Source organism: Syngnathus acus, chromosome 20 (assembly GCF_901709675.1).
Source record: "Syngnathus acus chromosome 20, fSynAcu1.2, whole genome shotgun sequence".
Lineage (NCBI taxonomy): Eukaryota > Metazoa > Chordata > Actinopteri > Syngnathiformes > Syngnathidae > Syngnathus > Syngnathus acus.
The window spans coordinates 6579626-6596450 of NC_051104.1; the positions used below are offsets into that span (position 1 = coordinate 6579626).

At 39.8% G+C, this 16825-nt stretch overlaps 5 protein-coding genes across 7 annotated transcripts in view; 4 read left to right on the forward strand and 1 right to left on the reverse strand.

Annotated features, from left to right (window-relative positions):
* The first annotated feature begins 88 nt into the window (after positions 1–88).
* Positions 89–5153, forward strand: LOC119139452 (armadillo repeat-containing protein 3-like). 2 transcript variants are annotated; one of them, XM_037280127.1, is made up of 17 exons: positions 89–335; positions 642–763; positions 828–945; positions 1040–1162; positions 1260–1328; positions 1424–1596; positions 1827–2021; positions 2098–2332; positions 2422–2574; positions 2670–2778; positions 2850–3099; positions 3215–3351; positions 3467–3635; positions 3710–3804; positions 3872–4027; positions 4094–4256; positions 4328–5153. In XM_037280127.1, the coding sequence occupies exons 2-17, from the start codon at positions 701–703 to the stop codon at positions 4520–4522; spliced, it is 2403 nt and encodes an 800-aa protein (XP_037136022.1). In that variant the 5' UTR covers positions 89–335; positions 642–700; the 3' UTR covers positions 4523–5153. The 2 variants fall into 2 exon arrangements, with proteins under 2 accessions (XP_037136022.1, XP_037136023.1); XM_037280128.1 differs by lacking the exon at positions 89–335 and having other exon boundaries at positions 378–763.
* A 119-nt stretch (positions 5154–5272) lies between these two features.
* On the forward strand, positions 5273–7283 carry msrb2 (methionine sulfoxide reductase B2). Its single transcript, XM_037280130.1, has 5 exons — positions 5273–5467; positions 5694–5791; positions 6296–6372; positions 6658–6805; positions 6893–7283. The coding sequence occupies exons 1-5, from the start codon at positions 5359–5361 to the stop codon at positions 7022–7024; spliced, it is 564 nt and encodes a 187-aa protein (XP_037136025.1). The 5' UTR covers positions 5273–5358; the 3' UTR covers positions 7025–7283.
* Positions 7284–7369: 86 nt separating this feature from the next.
* On the forward strand, positions 7370–9473 carry c8g (complement component 8, gamma polypeptide). The gene is made up of 7 exons (XM_037280129.1): positions 7370–7704; positions 8146–8291; positions 8445–8515; positions 8589–8696; positions 8787–8891; positions 9001–9036; positions 9354–9473. Exons 1-7 carry the CDS (start codon positions 7522–7524, stop codon positions 9371–9373), a joined length of 669 nt encoding a protein of 222 aa, XP_037136024.1. The 5' UTR covers positions 7370–7521; the 3' UTR covers positions 9374–9473.
* Positions 9474–10194: 721 nt separating this feature from the next.
* Positions 10195–11750, forward strand: LOC119139455 (lipocalin-like). Its single transcript, XM_037280132.1, has 7 exons — positions 10195–10427; positions 10497–10636; positions 10708–10787; positions 10857–10970; positions 11064–11165; positions 11230–11392; positions 11675–11750. The coding sequence occupies exons 1-6, from the start codon at positions 10335–10337 to the stop codon at positions 11247–11249; spliced, it is 549 nt and encodes a 182-aa protein (XP_037136027.1). The 5' UTR covers positions 10195–10334; the 3' UTR covers positions 11250–11392; positions 11675–11750.
* Positions 11751–11952: 202 nt separating this feature from the next.
* The window catches only part of cntnap2a (contactin associated protein 2a), a 137293-nt gene continuing 132420 nt past the window's right edge, over positions 11953–16825 (reverse strand). For both annotated transcript variants that reach the window (XM_037280126.1, XM_037280125.1), the window contains 3 exons: positions 14833–15093; positions 14259–14330; positions 11953–14182 (listed from right to left, as the gene is read on the reverse strand). In XM_037280126.1, the coding sequence (XP_037136021.1) occupies positions 13983–14182; positions 14259–14330; positions 14833–15093 (533 nt within the window). In that variant the 3' untranslated portion in view covers positions 11953–13982. The remainder of the gene's footprint in view (positions 14183–14258; positions 14331–14832; positions 15094–16825) is intronic.

A 16825-nucleotide genomic window follows, 5' to 3' on the forward strand; every position in this document is an offset into this window, starting at 1 on the left:
TAGTGTGTATTTGAAGCTTGTGAATAAACAATGCAGACTCAATTTACAGTAGTTTGAACATGTCTGCACATTTTACTATTTTGTTTTTTAATCATTGACGCTTTGCGGTCCATTACTTTGTTGACGGTCCCTGCCGCAGGCGGTTGCCCGGGGAAACCAATGTTAGGCATCATTTTCAGATCGGAGGTGCAGGAAATTAAAATAATTTATCATCTGTTTCACGGATTTTTAAAAAGATCTGTATTGAGTGAGCAATTAAAAAACTTCCATAATAGCCATTTTTCTAAATTGAGGAGGTTCAGTCTCGATATATGAAACGTGGACTGAAATTGAAGGTAAATTCCTACGAACGCACAATTCACGTTTTGCACGTCGTTGTGAGGTCATTAGACAAATTGGCCTCAATTACGCGATGACGTCAAAGTCGTCATTTCAAATATAGTCTTACAATAAAAACGTCGCGGTCGGTAGCTGGAAAACTAGTAAAACAATGTCATCATCGTGTGGTCAATTATTTCTCCAAGCATGGCAAAACACTGTCATCTTACGTTAGCTCAGTATTTAATTACTGTTTTGTAGTAAATGTTTATGCAAAAAGAACTAAAATGCCCCCAAACTCCTTAAATTATGTGTACTCACAGGCTCAACATATTTTAATGAAGTGCTACAAAAGCGCGACTGCTGTGCAAAAACCTTCGCAATGGACAAGAAAGATAAGAAAGAAAGAAAATCCAAGACTTCAATTGTGGACTGCAAGGAAACGGTGGGATCCGTGTCTGCATCTTAAATAAAAATGCATGCATCCAATAGGCAAATTTTTGTTCCAGTTTCAACCACTTTGTGTTGACGTCAAAACAACAAAAACCGCAGTTCTTTTGCTGAACTCCACAGAAGAGGACGCTATCATCACAGCATGTGAAGCAATCTTCAAATATGCAGCGGAAGGTACAGAAAATAATTGGTTAATTCAACAACAATAATACAGGCCTTCCGTCACTATCATTCATTCTTCCTGTCTTTTGTCTCCCCCTGCTGGCAGATGCTAAGAAAGTTTATCTCATGGAACTTGGAGTATTGCAGCCTCTCAGTCAACATATCACACACATTAATGAGCTGCTCAGACAAAATGCATTCAAGGTTTTGGGCACCATGGCCACCAACAGTATGTTGAAACACCATCTGCTCTTTTGTACTTATAGATTAAGCATATTTTTTCATCATCTTGCGCAATGAATTTTAATTTGTGTTGTCGCTCAAAGGTGCCGTAGGTAATGCTCTGCAACAAATGGATTTAATTCCACGGATTATTGAAAAACTCTCCCTTGATGGTTAGTTTGCCATATGGTTATTTTCTATCTACATTATTCTATATTAGCTCTACATATGTTATAATTTATATTAAATTGACGTTGTCTTCCAAAAGATGTAATCATTCAAGAGTATGGAGCCCTGTGCCTCTCATGTCTGTCACTGGATCCCAGCTGCAAGGTTCAAATCTTTGACAACAAAGGCCTGCCAGTATTAATCAAGCTACTTTCCTGTGCAGAACCAGATATTCAGAAGAACTCTCTGGAGACCATCTATAATTTGGTTCAGGTGAGTACCAATATCGAAGTGCAGTGGAACATTTTTCAGTTACATTTGAATATTTATGGCAGTCATACAAAAATAAATAATGTTTGTAGAATAATATGGATTGGACCTTTGAGGCATGTCAATTTTTGGCCACACAAATTTGTATGTTCCACTGCACGAAGCTGAAGTGTTTTAATTGTTGCAATGTCCTTTTAATTTCTCCCTCCCTTTTGTCCAATATGTCAATGAAGAACAGCCAATTTTGTCTCCATGTTGTCGAGTTGGGCGGCATCCCTTTAATTCTGGAGTGTCTTAATTCGGACTATGCCATCATTCAGGAGTTGGCTTTAAAAATTTTGCTTAAAGTCACGACTGACAAAGAGTCATACAGCACAATGAGGAAAGAGCTGGCATTTGATAAGCTCATAGAGATCATCAAAAACGTGGTTGGTATTTTGTTCATCTCTTATTTTTAGTCGCAAACGTTCATTTTTTGATATCTTTTCATGCTTTTCCTTGCAGGATTTCAATGATCTCCATGTTGAGACTTTGCAGGTTATTTTTAATTGTGTGAGTGATAGTGAGAATTTTCAGATCATCCTGGAAGGGGGAGGACTAGCGATTATTTTCGAGCTGATGGTGCCCCCTAAATTGTCAGAGACGGAGAAACTAGAAATACCTTTACCACTTGTTAAGTGCAACAAGAATGAAATCCAGTCAAGTGCTGTTCAATGCATCGCCAGAGCTGCTCAGAACCGTAAGTGTAGAACATCACAGTGAAGCTAGACATTATAACTTCCTAAAATCTTGTTTTTTTGATGTGTTTGTGTATATTCATGCATACAGCTGAAAATCACAAAGATCTCCACGATTTAAATGTTGAGGAAATCTTGATAGAAATTCTCTCTGGCGACAACGATTGTGCGAAAGCATTTGTTTGCCAAGTTATGATTGGAATGAGCTCCTTCTTATCCAGCAAAGAACGCGTCAGGGAATTAGGTATTTATACAAAATTCTGTATTTTTTTTAAAATAAGTAATAATAAATAAATTAAATATAAAATAATATATATATTTTTTGGGGTGTGAATTCAGGTGGTTTAACTGCTTTGATACGTTTACTGAGCGGCAGAAATGTGTCAGTGAGAAGGGAAGCAGTCCAGGCCCTTGATCACCTCACAGTTGGACACGAGCAAAACTCAATGTAAGAGCGACAATATGACTACTGATTTATGGAATTATTAACAATTTTTTTTTTCTCCATGCAATTCTCAGGACACTATGTGAAGAAAAAGGACACGAGATTCTCATGCATCGTCTCGGCGACAGCTGTCCCAAAATAGTGACCGTTGCTGCAGCTATACTTTGCAGGATTGTGGATCTGGAAAGCATTCGATGTGACTTGTTATCTCTGGGGGCCATACCTGCACTAGTGGAGCCCTTAAAATCAACAGACTCACAGGTCCTGATTAACACTATAATGTTACTCTGCGAACTGGTGCTTGATGCCGGTGCCAGAACAGAGGTTGGTGATTATAGAATTTTTCTTTTTTTTCCTAATTTATTCACAACTATTATTTTAATTCTATTGACTTGATCGCAAAGCAAACGAGCATCTAATAAGTCAATCTTGTCTGTAGATGCAGAGCGCTGGTGGTCTTGAACCATTAGTCAATCTGCTGCGTTCCACAAATATGGAGGTGTTGCGCTCCACGTGCATGGCGATCAGCATTTGTGCAAAGGATGAGCCCACGTCTGTGGAGATGTGCAAATTTGGGTGAGATGCTCATACAATATTTTCAGTTGGGACATTTCAGGTGTTCCAATATTTGACCTGTTTCAGACATGAGGACTCACAGTACCTTGATCAACACTATCTTTTTGTGCTTTAGTGCTCTGGAACTCCTGGATGAAATCAACCAGTCAGACAATAGTAGGAGCAAGTTCAGCGAGTTTGCCCTAAGCAGTCTCATGCAGTCCAGCATGTCCCTTAAATATGGTTTGACAGATAATTTGCCCTCAACGGATATGATCACTGATGGCTTCTATGATGCAGGGAAGGTGTGTGGACTATTTTATGACTTTTAAATAAAATTAAAAAAAACACGTCACAGCTTGATACTTGTATTTTACAGTTGCGTTTTGATCAGAAAGTTTTGACTTTAGTGGATCTTTTAATGGAGCCATTGAACCAACACCTGCCCGTCGTCGTTGTCAATACGGCAGTCGAGTACGTATATTCCCCTCTACGTATGTTAAATGTAGAACTTTTCAAAACTTCCATATTTTTACTCCAGGGTGTATCTACGTACGAGGAATACGGAGAAAGGGCAACCGACCGAGAGATATTGGAAAGTGATGAATGATTCCGCTTTGAGGGGTTTAGTTAAAGAGGTGAAAGAATCCATCACCCCTTTGAAAGACAAACACAAACAATATGTTGAATTGGCCAGGTAACTTGACTATTTTTTTGAAAGGTCACATGTAGTATTCTCGAAATGCATTGCTTTCACTTTCAGGAAGGTAAGCAAAGTCATGGGTGGAGCCATCGAGAAAGAAGACTTGCACACTTTAGGATGGCTACTGCACATCTCCCTGCTCAAATGTAAAATGCATTGTAATGTGATCCCTATCGGCATGATCACCAAAGGATTCTACTGTCACAGGGCCCTTCTATTCAAGGTTGAGCATTCATCTATATTCATCTATTGTCCAGTTTGTAATCCTTCTAAACCTGTCCCTTTTTCATGCAGTACTTGGCTGATTGCATCGGCCTGAGTTGTAGTTTGGTGAGAGGAGACTACAATCGAGCTTGGAATGAAGTATTAGTCTGCAAGAGAGACGAGCATTCTTCACAGCCATGTCGCTACATTGTGGACCTCATGCACCAGCCTGGAACTCTCTTGAGAGCCCATACACCTGCCGCCTTTCGCTATCACAGTATATAGACAATGGTGATTTTTAGCTCGATTTCTTTTTGCTTTTACTGGAACTGCAAAAAAGACCTACGTGTATCAGCATTTTTCTAAGCCTATAAAATAGACCGAATTAAGGTACAGCAATGAACTAATAATCTATCTAACCAATCTTTCTTTTTATTCCAAATTAATTATGATCATGCTGGTTTTTCTTTGTAACCAGGAAACACTGTTTATAATATATCATTGTGTAATCTTTTTGTAGATAAACATTCTCAGAGCAGGTGTTGTAAAATCCGGGCCAGGGTTAGTTGCACGATAAACTGCAAAATAACATTCACAGTAGTAGAGTTAGCAGTAAGTGCTCTCCCCAGAATTTCGTGCATGGGTTATTTTTGCCTTTCCCTGTGCAGCGTCACTAGAAGCGTCTCCGATCTTAGCGTCCATCGCCTTAGTCCTTGGTGCATGTGTCTGTGTCACTGATGATCTTGCAAACGAGCATCTGTGTGTCACATCAAAATATATGTTTTTGGTTCATCTGCTGCAGCAATCACATTTGAGTCTAAAATTAGGATGATAGTGCATTACAAATATGATAACACATTAGAAATATGAATACCAGCATTTGGCAGAAAACAACAGACATGAGACCTTAGTCAGTTACCCCCCCCCCTATCTAAAATATTCTATCCATAAACCTTGTAAGCGTTGAACATTGGCCAGCAATTAAGGAGTGAACCCACACTTTGACCTAGATTGTAGAAAGTTGGACTTTTTGAACGGGTCAACCAGTTAACAGGCATAAGCGGTGTGGGGAGGACCGGTCCTGATTCAGCTGTGCACTTTCACGTCTGCACACTGCAAACATGTCTCGTCTGCTCGCTCGGATCTTCATTTCCAAACATTTGCGAGCCACACTTTCGCTGTTACCACGATGCAGCCCAGCCTTGTTGCGCCCAGTACACACAAATTCAGGTATGTTGAATCTATTATCACATTAAAAATCTTGGTATCTATGCATGTGTGAGGTCATTATGCTAAATCTGGGATTTAAAATTTTAGGCAGCCCAACTCATCAATTCTATGGTTTGAATTGCCTAGACTAGAATGATTGGATGATTATCGATGCTCAATGCTATCTCACTGATTTAACAAAATGTACAATACTTCAATTTAAGCATTGTGCTCTTCCTCTCTTCAGTCCTGAAATCGCTCACCCGCTATAATGAGACGACAGACTGGCAAAAGAAACTCTCCCCTGAGCAATATGTGATCACAAGAGAAAGGGGGACAGAGGTGGTGAGTAACAAACACAGCCCCCCCACCCCCACCTGTGACATTTCACACAAATCAGCAGTTGGATTTGGACTTTGGTCTTCCCTATAATGATGACCTATATTTGGTTCAGCTATTTGTCTACCACATGGAATGTTGCATACAATATCAATTTCAAGTTAAACTTCAGAGGCCCTTTGAATCAATTGATGATTATACGCTACCAATTGAAAATAAGTATAATTAAATAGAATCAATTGATCTAGCACATACATTATTATTTTACAATGATATATAGTCTTAGCATACGAATAGCAATAAGTCTTAACAAATAAAATACTCAGTTTTGATGGAGATTCTCAGAGTGTTATTATTGTAGAAATATGTTTATTTGTGGCTGGAGTGCTAATAAAGATGCATGACATCATTCTTAGGAGGTTGTTCTGCTTGCATGAAAGTCAATCTAAGTTCTGTATGACGAGTTTTTTTTGTTATTTCTATCATTCCATCATTTGAGATTGTTCTCAGCCCTTCAGTGGGATATACCTGAACCACTATGAGATGGGGATGTACCACTGTGTCTGCTGTGATTCTCCACTCTTCAAGTAAAAAAAAAAAAATCATTAACTTACAGACTCTACCATTAGTTGGAGAAGAAGATGTAATTCAGCAATGATTTCAAAATTAGCTTCTCAGAGTTAATATTGTTTTGTAATTGCAAGCTATTTTACTCTGTCTAATGTTGCTGTTGTGTTTTTTTGTCTCACTGAATTACACTATTTTATGCATTTTATTTTTTAAATCAGTATTATATACCATATTTTTAATATTATTATTATTTATTTCATTATTTTATGCATTTTGAATATTGTTTGCAACCGTCTTGACAGCTCAGAGGCCAAGTATGACTCTGGGACAGGCTGGCCAGCTTTCAAAGAGGCTCATGGGACATGGGAGCGAGATGAGAGCCACGCTTCCATCATCCGTCGCCCCGACAACAGCCTGGGGAGTGCTAGCGTCGAGGTCATTTGTAAAAACGTTAGTTCCGCTTTACTCTTGGAAGTCTACTTAGTTTCATGTGCTCCTCACTCACACTGTTTCTAATGCATACTATTCTTCATGCAGTGTGATGCCCACCTGGGTCACGTATTTGAGGACGGTCCAGAACCGACTGGTCAGCGGTTCTGTATTAACAGCGCGGCCCTCAACTTTAAAGCTAGAGACAACAACAAACCTGACAAGACTGAAGAAAAATGATGTCATCTGGGCTTTTGCATTTTATTTTTCACTTCCAGTCAACTAAGGAGGGATTTTTGGTGCTCGTTTTATGTCTCACTGAATTACACTAATTTTCTCATTAGGTAACACGGTCATAGTTTTATCATATATGTACAAGAAATACTGTTGGAATGTCATTGCAACATCAATTTTTTGTTTTTTTGTTCTGAAATTTACGTCACTTGTATCAAGTTTGCCAATTCATTTTTTCATTAATAAATGCATATGTTGCTTTCTATGTTCTATAATATACTATAAACATATATTGAGGTTAATGCTGCATTCTACAGTTGGGAAGCCCACACAGCAGGATCCCATGCCAGTTAATATTTAACTGGACGTCATCCTCTTTTGCCACACTGTTTGTCTCTTGCATGATCTCTTTTATTCAATTTGAGTGTCCGGTTGTGCACACTACTCACTGGGAGGATCAAGGAAGAGGACAGATTTAAATAAACAAGGAGACAAAGTAGAAGATGGCAGGAGTATGGAGGTGTACGCTAACCGTGGCAGTGTTGATGTTTGTGTGCCTCTGGGGGTCTACCGAGGCTGTCGGCGGTGCAAAGAGTCGGCCCAGACCTAAAAGAAGACCTCGCAAGAAGCCAAAGGTCGACCCCATTGATGCGACGCCACCTCAGCAGAATATAGACATACAACAGGTACAGGGTGTTATACTAATTGTGAGTTTTAAATTGTGCCAATTGTGCTCTTATGGGCTGCAAAAAATATAATCCAACGAATAAACCAAGATTTGTAATTTGATTAATACCGCAAGTGCTGCTTTTGTCTACTGGCCCTTTTATGGTTCTCACATCTCACTATATTCAAATGTCTCAGTAGAGTCGATACAATTTCTATTGGAGTGTCCCAAAACAATTTTGAAAGAAGCCAGTGCTTCAAATGTGCACTTTGCTTGGTCAGGGGTCAGCATGGGGTCGGGGAAAAAGAACAAGCTTGTGCAACCTGTGTCAATAGGGTACTGAGAGGAGTTTTTTTTTTTTTAACACAAAACCAATCACAGCTTTTTCAAAATGATGGAAGTGAGTTTTAGCGGTAAATCCTTTCAATTCAATGCATATATTTTCGTTTTTGTGTTTTAGATGACGGGGACATGGTACTTGCTCAACACTGCCTCCAAATGCTCCTTTTTAATCAATCATGGAACCAAAGTGGAACCTACAGTCATGACTCTCACATTATCCACCACCTCAGACCAAACACTGTCAGTTAGCACCAAGACACGTCAGTAAGTCTTTACATGATTTCCCGGTCAAATTTGAACTCCAAGCAACTTCCAAGGTGTTCTGCAGAGTTATAAACATTTGTCAGCTCTCCTGTGAGTCCAGCTGTCAAAAGAAAATGGAGCCAATCTGATCAAACTGCTTTTGTCCCTTTTCAGCAATCACCAGTGCTGGGAAATATTGCAGATTTACCATTTAACCCCGACCCCAGGGCGGTTGATCCTTAAAGGTTTCTCTTGAATTACATATTCTGAAAGTACTATAAAATATCTGTGATCAATCATTATCCCTTCCATGATTAGGACCTCGACCCGAGCTGAACATTGATATTGTGATCGGAGAAACAGACTATAGCTCTTATGCTATCATGTACTATCAGAAACATGGCAAGATCACCATGAAACTCTACGGTGAGCTCAAAGACAATAAGTAGGCAAATAAGAAAGCAATGCTTTTGTTTATTTGACCCCTTTAATATTATTTTTGTGTATTATTTTCAGCCAGGTCAGTTGACAATCTATCAGAACCATTGTTGACCAAGTTTGAGCAACATGCCGAAAAACAAGCTTTGGGACTGGCATTCCTCTTCCCCTTCCCAACTTACAGTATGTTCCCAAGCAATTCAAAACAGATTCAAAAAATTGCACAAAAAACATACATAGCATTGATGCTGCTGCCATTTAAGAGGAGGAAATTTCCTTTTTTTTTTTGTAGGTCACTGTGGCGATGTGGACCAGCATCACAAAATTGGTATGTTGACAATTGAGACTTATATTTAGATTATATTTGCATATATTTTTTTTTAACTACAGTTAAAGATGTATTTTCACTAAATGTTCCATTTTTAAAAAGTTGTGCAAGGAGTTTAACACCAATTTTTATTAGAAAAAAAAAAAGCTGCCGTCCCTGCCTCCCTCCCTCCCTTCCCAAAGCACATTTTCTCACATGTGCTTGCTTGCACTTGTGTAACAATCAATTTCAGTTTAGTCGACAATATGTTATTCAAGACCCGCTGATGAATATATCAGCAAGGAATGGAATTTAACCTCTCTTCCTTTGTCTTGCAGACTGCGTCCCCACATGCTGAACCATTTGGAGTCGTGATTAGTCGTTGTTGGCATCTCTGAACTTAAAATCAATACGTGTACCAACTAAAATTAAATATGACTAAAAACACAAACAAGAAACATCAGATTTGAGCTATTTTCATGGTTGTGGCCATGCTCAGGATTGCTGCGTGCATGTGAGAGAACATAAAATGAAGACCAGATGTGCAAAAGTTTTGAGAATTTGGTTGCACAACTAGAAGTTAGAAAATGTAATGTAAGATTGTGTTTGTGTGAGTGTTACATAATCAGCTGAGGACCAGGTGGTGCCTGCTTGGTCTCCCCATTCTTTTGTTTAAGCAGCTGAAGAATTCATCATTTTTAACTCTGAACTCATTTTAAAACGACACATTTTGGGACACTGTTCTTTAACTCCACCCAAAACAATACAAACGAAACGGTAAGGTTTTCAATTTATTAGCAATATAATGCCAGCTTAAAAGGTACTGTCATATTTATGCCCCAAATAAGCAAGGTGTGATGCAAACTGCAAAAACAAACTACTCACAATAGCAAAAGAGTGAAATCAAATCTCAGAAATGCAATAACCCGAATTGAGTCTGTAGGTTTTGTCTCCAAACATTTATATAAGCTTACAATTGTTCTGACATTTGATTATGTCACCAGTGCTTTCCTTGAGGAGCACGTTTATACTCTTGCAAAACAACGTTGAATAACCTTTGCATGTGCCAAACATTTGTGATGGATGAGCAAGTGGGGGAGATTGGAGTGCATAACAGGAACCCTCATTACACACCCCTCCACACGGCAATTGTGCAACAGTGCAAAATTGCATTGTGGTCAGACAGTTTTGTAAGGTCGATGGGAGGAGACAAGGAAGGAGGACCGAGGATGCAGGATATAAGGCCCCACCACTTGGCTTTTCGTCCTTACCTCTCTACACACTCACCGCCAAAGAAGAGGAGCTGAAGAGATACCAAGATGAACACACTACTGACGACGTTGGTTGCAATGACGTGCACATTGGCTGCATGCGTCGACGTCAATCCTGTTCCGGATTTCGATCTGCAGAGGGTAAAGCAAACATTTATTTCACTCGAGATTTACGGTATTTTTAAACAAACTGTCCGTTGTCACCTTCAGATGGCCGGCAAGTGGTACATGGTTGGCATGGCCACCAATGCTCCTTGGTTTGTAAACCATAAGGAAACCATGAAGATGGGTACGACATTCATGGTGCCAACTGAAGGGGGAGACTTGGACCTCACTCATGCCCACCCAAAGTGTGTCATTCATGTTAAATCGTTTATTGTAACTGTACTCGAAATGCTGAACTTGTTCCTTTACTTTTAAGGGAGGATAATTCTTGCTGGAGAATGACCCATCTTGCTAAAAAAACAGAAACTCCTGGACGCTTCACCTTCCATAGCCAAGGTGAGTCGACACATGATCTGATTATCGGCATATGTTTACCATTTAAAAAAAATGTCTGTTCTTTTCCAGTTTGGAATAATGACAATGACATGCGAGTCGTCAGCGTCACGTACGACAACTTTGCGGTGATCCACACCATCAAGACAAAGGAGGGAGTATCGGAGGTTTTGAACAAGCTTTACAGTGAGTCACAACTTGTTTACAAAGCTCTCACTGGATATGTCTACATGTTCGGTTTGGGTAGATTTGCTATAAAGGTAACTCATTCTTTTGTAGCTCGCTCTCCTGAGGTTAGCGCGGCCCTGCAGCTGAACTTTAAGGACTTCTCCATCGAGACTGGCATCCTGGCTGAAAATGTTGCCTTCCTGCCAATTTCTGGTGTGTATCTTTAACATATTCTAATACTTTCAAATTTTGAACTGATTTCCCCCTGTTGTTGCAGCTGAGTGTCCCGAGGCCTGAACAGTTTCCTCCTCAATCTCTGATGTGCTTGTCTACAGCTTCTTTCTTCAAACAGCTCAGTATTTCCATTTCACACAACTTTAACTGAAATAGAACAAATAAGAAGGGCAGAGAGAAAATATCTTTACATTGAAACTCAGAGGCGTAGCCAAGCCGGGGCGGCGCCCCGGTTAGGACTCCCTGCGCCCCGGTTGAAAAAAATCGAGCTTTTTCGATTCTTCATTTTCATGCCGTTTTTTTCTTTCGGTCTTGCGCGAATGTGCTTGCGCTATTCTATGTGCGCGATGTTATCCATTCACCGTTTGCCTCCCGGACCCGGATGATGTTTTAGCGATCAGCGAATGGCGTGGGTGATGTTCGATTTTTTTTCCTGTGGACGTGCGCCCCTACTGGAAAAATTCCTGGCTACGCCTCTGTTGAAACTCTTTCGTTTGATGTTTTTATCTGCTGATTTGATCGTGACTTTGATTTTCCCCACAAGTCAATAAAACCAAAAATAAATTCTGTGTGTTTGTTTTATTCAACGACTTATTGTTGCGCAATGTGCATGAGCCTCTGCAGGCAGCAACATGCCATCAGATCTTTTTTTTTTCCGTTTCAAAATTCTAAACCGCTTAGGCCTACCTAGACTATTGATAAAAAAAATAATCACTCCTAATGGCTGAAAACACTCAGACGATGCAGAGAAAAGGACAAATTCATCAAGATCAAACACTCTTTATTCAACTCAACAGAAGTAAAAGAAAAGCATTCCGGTTATGACTTGATCTACTCTACCTCGTTGTTATGTTCAAAGCCCAGTGAGAGGGCAAATGTGTGTACTGTATAGCCGGCTTATCACAATTAGAGAAAAGAAAGTCACTCACTTGCCTTCATGAATGAAGTCTTGTTTGAGGCCAAAGTAAAAGGCAAGCAGACTTCACGAATTAGCAACGAGGCAACAATGATGCACAAATCCATCAGTGGAAGAGGGCTTCACAACAATTTCATCACGTACACATTCCAAGTAAGAAGCTAACACGTTTGGCAGCTTGTAAGGAAAATACAGAAAAAACATAAGGGGGTGAAATATGACAAGTACGCGATGGAAATTCTTCATGGTTTAAATAAATGCAAGTTGATTTTAAAATGGCACTGTTTTTTAAGTTTCTATTCATTCCTTGTTCTGAACATTTTCTATCTCGACACATTCACCATTAAAGGCTCCGTGCGTCACACATTTCGCATTTCTCAGCATCACCTTCCACAGTTTTAAAAAGCTGTTAAGTTGAATCGATTCCAAAAGTCTACATTTTGCAAGTTCAGTGCTAAGCACCATTTGAAACAGTAAATGCATAAGCGCGTGCATGAGTTGATAGATTTCATGCCAGTAGTTGTCAGGTTAGTCCAGGACAAGGCGAAATGGCTCAAAGGCACAATTCATTTCAAAAAGCCAATGATTACCTTGACGACTTTGTATGTCCAAATTAAACATCAGTTTTTATCTCTTGATAATTCATTGATGAATTATAGCCCTCTATTTGAACAACCTCACAAATCATATGCAAAGACCTTAAATCCAAATTGGAAGTGGTTGACGTAAAAATGTTGGCAAAAGACAAATGAAGCGTTCAAGGCTGAATAAGTGGTTCCAAATAGAAAAGAAAGCTGCAATGGTGAGCAAAAGAAACACACCCATTCACTAGAAAGACATCTTATCATGCTTGGAAAAACACCAACATGTCCCCGTACAATCCAATGTCATAGGAATTGAACATAAAACTCTATTTGATACATAAATTATGGCAAATGTATGCTCATCATTTAGATTAGGATGAAGGAGTGTTATGGCAATCACACAAAAAAAAAAAAAAATACATGCTTTAAAATACACAATGTCAATCGTATGAGGAAAAAAAAGTCACGATATTGGGAAAATATTTAGGTGAGAACTGGCTGGATTTAAGTTTCACAAATAAACAATGTCACATTAACACCATCAAACTCATTAATGTGTTCCTGAGAATTAATTAGAGTGAAATTGCCACTTTTGCAGGATTTATACGCCCGTCAAACAGAAGTGTCTTTAACAAATGCGTCAGTTAGAAAGTAGCACATCGCTAGTGCGACACACTAGCTGATGCATTTTGAGCGTGGGAGTTTTCACATTTACTCATCACTTCACTAAAGGACTTTATTCACATCAGAGTTCTTATCCGTGCAGCCGTAACACTCCTTCATAGTTTAGTATTTATGTTATGGACTCTCCAAATAAATCTTGAGAAAAAAGTATATACAAAGGCAGGCTGGTGCAAGTACAGTCTGCAAAAACAAAACCATTTGGCATGATGATTTGATCGATTTTGATATTAGATATATTTTTGTTAAAAAATTAAATCCAAACTAACATAGACTCTGTCCTATCACCCAACTCAGTAAATATTACTATTTGTCATATACAGTATTCAAAGGACTCCGTAAAACGTCCACGCACGATACAAAGGACAAGCCAGTTAGTATTTACACGTACGAGGCTCGGCTGAGTCCCTCATAGCTTCTATACTCTCAATATAGATATACAGTATATATAAAAAAAAAAAAAAACATTTTACATGTCGCTCTTTCGGAGATTATTGTCCTACTCAATGACCTTTTTATTCTTTCCATGACTGGTCGTTTTGTTTAAGCATCTCCATCACGGTGGCGACTTGTGGTTCGACCACCAAGGTCCTCTTAAAGTCATATCAGCGGTTGTTAGATGAACCACTCCTTCTTTGATTCCTCAATAGTTTCCGGATTTTCTGTACCGATGATGGCTGTGTCCGTAGACTCGCCTGGGGGCTCTGTGGTGCTTTTGGCCTCGTTTGTGTGGTAGGTACCTTTGTGACGGAACATGTAGCGGATCAAGAACACCAGAGTGCATAAGATGGTGAAGATCACAACGGCGATGATCCCTGCGGGAAGAGACAACCAAAAACATGAGGTCGATGCAACGAGAGGCTGAATAGATTTGATATGGGTGACGCGTACCTCCAATAATGGCAGAGTCTCTATTGACTCCATCGGGAATCACTCTTTCCTCATTAAAAGGGAATTCTGCATCTGAGGGAGAAGAAAAGACAAAAACAATACCAGATAATAAATTTAAAAAATGAAACGTGCTCCCTGGTATTTTTTTACATCTTGCATAAGACAGCGACTATTAAACTCTTGATCAATGGCAGGTGAAAATCTATTAAAAGCCTTTAGGAATTCAGTCTACCCTCATGGGGAACCAAGTATCATTCCTTTCAAAAAGGAAAAAATAAATACAAATTTATATTTAGATTATTGAGAGTGTCTGAGAAACAAAATCAAAACTACTGCTGCAGTATGAGATCAGATTAAGATCGTCTAAGTATAGAAAATGCCAAGCAGACACAAAGAGCTGAGAGCTGACCCGGTTTATGGATTCTGGATCTGTGTCTAATAGCTCAGCATCCCCAAAGGCACTGTTGGCATCAGGCCCGAGCAATACTGCTGTATTTTCAATGATGCCAATCACTTACTTTGCTAAGCAACGCACAGTAATAATAATTCATTTTGTCTTTGGGGACATCCTGACCTGTGTTGTCCAGATGCCACGGGTCTGTTGCGGCCGACATTGGTGGGATGGTGAGAGGTGACGCCCCACAGTTGGACTCCACCAGTTTCCCCTGGTAAGATACCGGCGAGGCAGCTGCAGGCTGCGCTTGTTGCACAACAGTTGTGCTCCTCAGTGCAAACTTGAGTGGGGCGACTCCGTTGAACTGCACGCGTGACAAGCAGCCAATGAAGCCTGGGCTGTTGTAACGCTCGATCACTACTGGGTCAACATAGCCCGTTTCTGGAAGGACCAAGGCGGACAGCTGATTAGGTTATCTCACCGTAAATGTATTAAAAGAAAAGGGCAACATTTAAAAGGAAATCTAACTGCGTCACACACATCTCAATATACAGTAAGTGTGTATAATATAATATATGACGATTATTGTTAAATATGTCTGTGATTAAGTTCGATTAGATAAGAGAATGACAATGTCAGATGAGTCCATCTTTCTGGGATAAGAGAAAACAATGGCAGTCAGATAGAGCACAGTCCAGGTTGAGTAAAGATAGTGGGGCTAGTACAAAACACGAGAACAACCACTGCTTTTGCCATATGGTTGGTGACTAACAACACTCAGGACATGTGAAAAATGGCAAATATTCTCAAACATCCCCTGATCTTAAACACCCAAACAGCACATCATAAAGCATGCACACATAATTCCAAAGCAGCAAAACATGTCATGTTAGAGGATGCAATTTTATTCCCAGACGTAGCTTTGTTATCTTCATTTTCATTTTGATGTGAACAATAGGGCCTATGCAGGCACACTATTGATTATGCTGCGCTGAGCACTATATAATCATTATCTGAGCAGGCCTCCCACAGATGTGTGCATTGTGTCGAATATAGAACAATTGTATATCTGATGGCAGCAACAGAAGGGGAGGAGGGGTACCCGTTTTAAGATGAGGCGCTAAGGTTATTTGTGTATGCGTCTGAATACTAATAAGCTCAACTGTTACTCAACATCACGTTCTAATGAGACTTAGGGCAGCAACAGGGAGCATGCACTTATCAATCACGCCACATCTCGAAAATTATGCATGTTCGTGTGTCACTGCAGAAACGGCCGAGGCAGGGAAAAAAAACAACAACACATGAGTGGAATACAAATAGCACTTACTGATTACGAATATAAATGCACTTGCGCTTGTATGTGTTGGAGAGGCGCGGTCCTGAATACTAATGAGACAAGTCTCGTGGGGTGTCGGCATTGGTGTTGCGTAAATAGCTGAAAACGGTTTGCAATTTCGCCGTATTTTTCTCTCAGTGATTCACATGGGAACGTTCCAATATTTAGGCCAGGGGTGTCAAACCCATTTTTGTCACGGGCTGCATCTTTTATTATATACAGTATAGGCTACACAAATTTGAAACTTGAGACTAAAACTACAAATATTTTTAAAAGATCAATGGTAACAAAAATGTCTAGCAATATCTCTATTTCTTTAAAAGTGAGGACAATTTGTAATTTTAGTATTGACACCTGAAGTCGATGTGCAATTTGTCTTCGGGGGCCACATAAAATGATGTGGCGGGCCGTGTCTGGGCCCCCGGGCCTTGAGTTTGACATCTATGATTTATGCTATTTATTCACTGATGAATAAGCTTTGTAATAGTCGAGCATCTTGGAAGCGTGTGTGTCTGGGCAGGGGATTAAGCACATTAGAGGCAATAACATTAGACGTCATCTATGTTGACCATGCCGACCTTTCTGCAAGCAATGCATTCTTTTGACTTGCTTTCACTCTTTCTCGGCAGTTGCAAGCTAAAAGATACAACATGTGCACAACACAACACAGCAAAGTCCAATCCACTTGGCAGGAGATTGTGTTACTGCAATGTATTATCCCAAATGATTGCATTGTGATCCAGCAATTTGATTGTACAACAAACCATAATTGGCCCAGCACACACACACACACATGCACGTAATAGCCCCAAGGTCATAGAGTCAGCAATGTGA

Coding starts and splice junctions, on each gene's coding strand:
- c8g (XM_037280129.1), top strand. CDS start 7,522: ATGGCAGGAGTATGGAGGTGTACGCTAACCGTGGCAGTGTTGATGTTT. Junction 8,292..8,444: donor GTTAGCACCAAGACACGTCA/GTAAGTCTTTAC, acceptor GTCCCTTTTCAG/CAATCACCAGTGCTGGGAAA. Junction 8,516..8,588: donor AGGGCGGTTGATCCTTAAAG/GTTTCTCTTGAA, acceptor TTCCATGATTAG/GACCTCGACCCGAGCTGAAC.
- LOC119139455 (XM_037280132.1), top strand. CDS start 10,335: ATGAACACACTACTGACGACGTTGGTTGCAATGACGTGCACATTGGCT. Junction 10,637..10,707: donor CTCACTCATGCCCACCCAAA/GTGTGTCATTCA, acceptor TTTACTTTTAAG/GGAGGATAATTCTTGCTGGA. Junction 10,788..10,856: donor CTTCACCTTCCATAGCCAAG/GTGAGTCGACAC, acceptor GTTCTTTTCCAG/TTTGGAATAATGACAATGAC.
- LOC119139452 (XM_037280127.1), top strand. CDS start 701: ATGGACAAGAAAGATAAGAAAGAAAGAAAATCCAAGACTTCAATTGTG. Junction 1,597..1,826: donor CCATCTATAATTTGGTTCAG/GTGAGTACCAAT, acceptor ATGTCAATGAAG/AACAGCCAATTTTGTCTCCA. Junction 2,333..2,421: donor CGCCAGAGCTGCTCAGAACC/GTAAGTGTAGAA, acceptor TCATGCATACAG/CTGAAAATCACAAAGATCTC.
- msrb2 (XM_037280130.1), top strand. CDS start 5,359: ATGTCTCGTCTGCTCGCTCGGATCTTCATTTCCAAACATTTGCGAGCC. Junction 5,468..5,693: donor CCCAGTACACACAAATTCAG/GTATGTTGAATC, acceptor TCCTCTCTTCAG/TCCTGAAATCGCTCACCCGC. Junction 6,373..6,657: donor TGTGATTCTCCACTCTTCAA/GTAAAAAAAAAA, acceptor CCGTCTTGACAG/CTCAGAGGCCAAGTATGACT.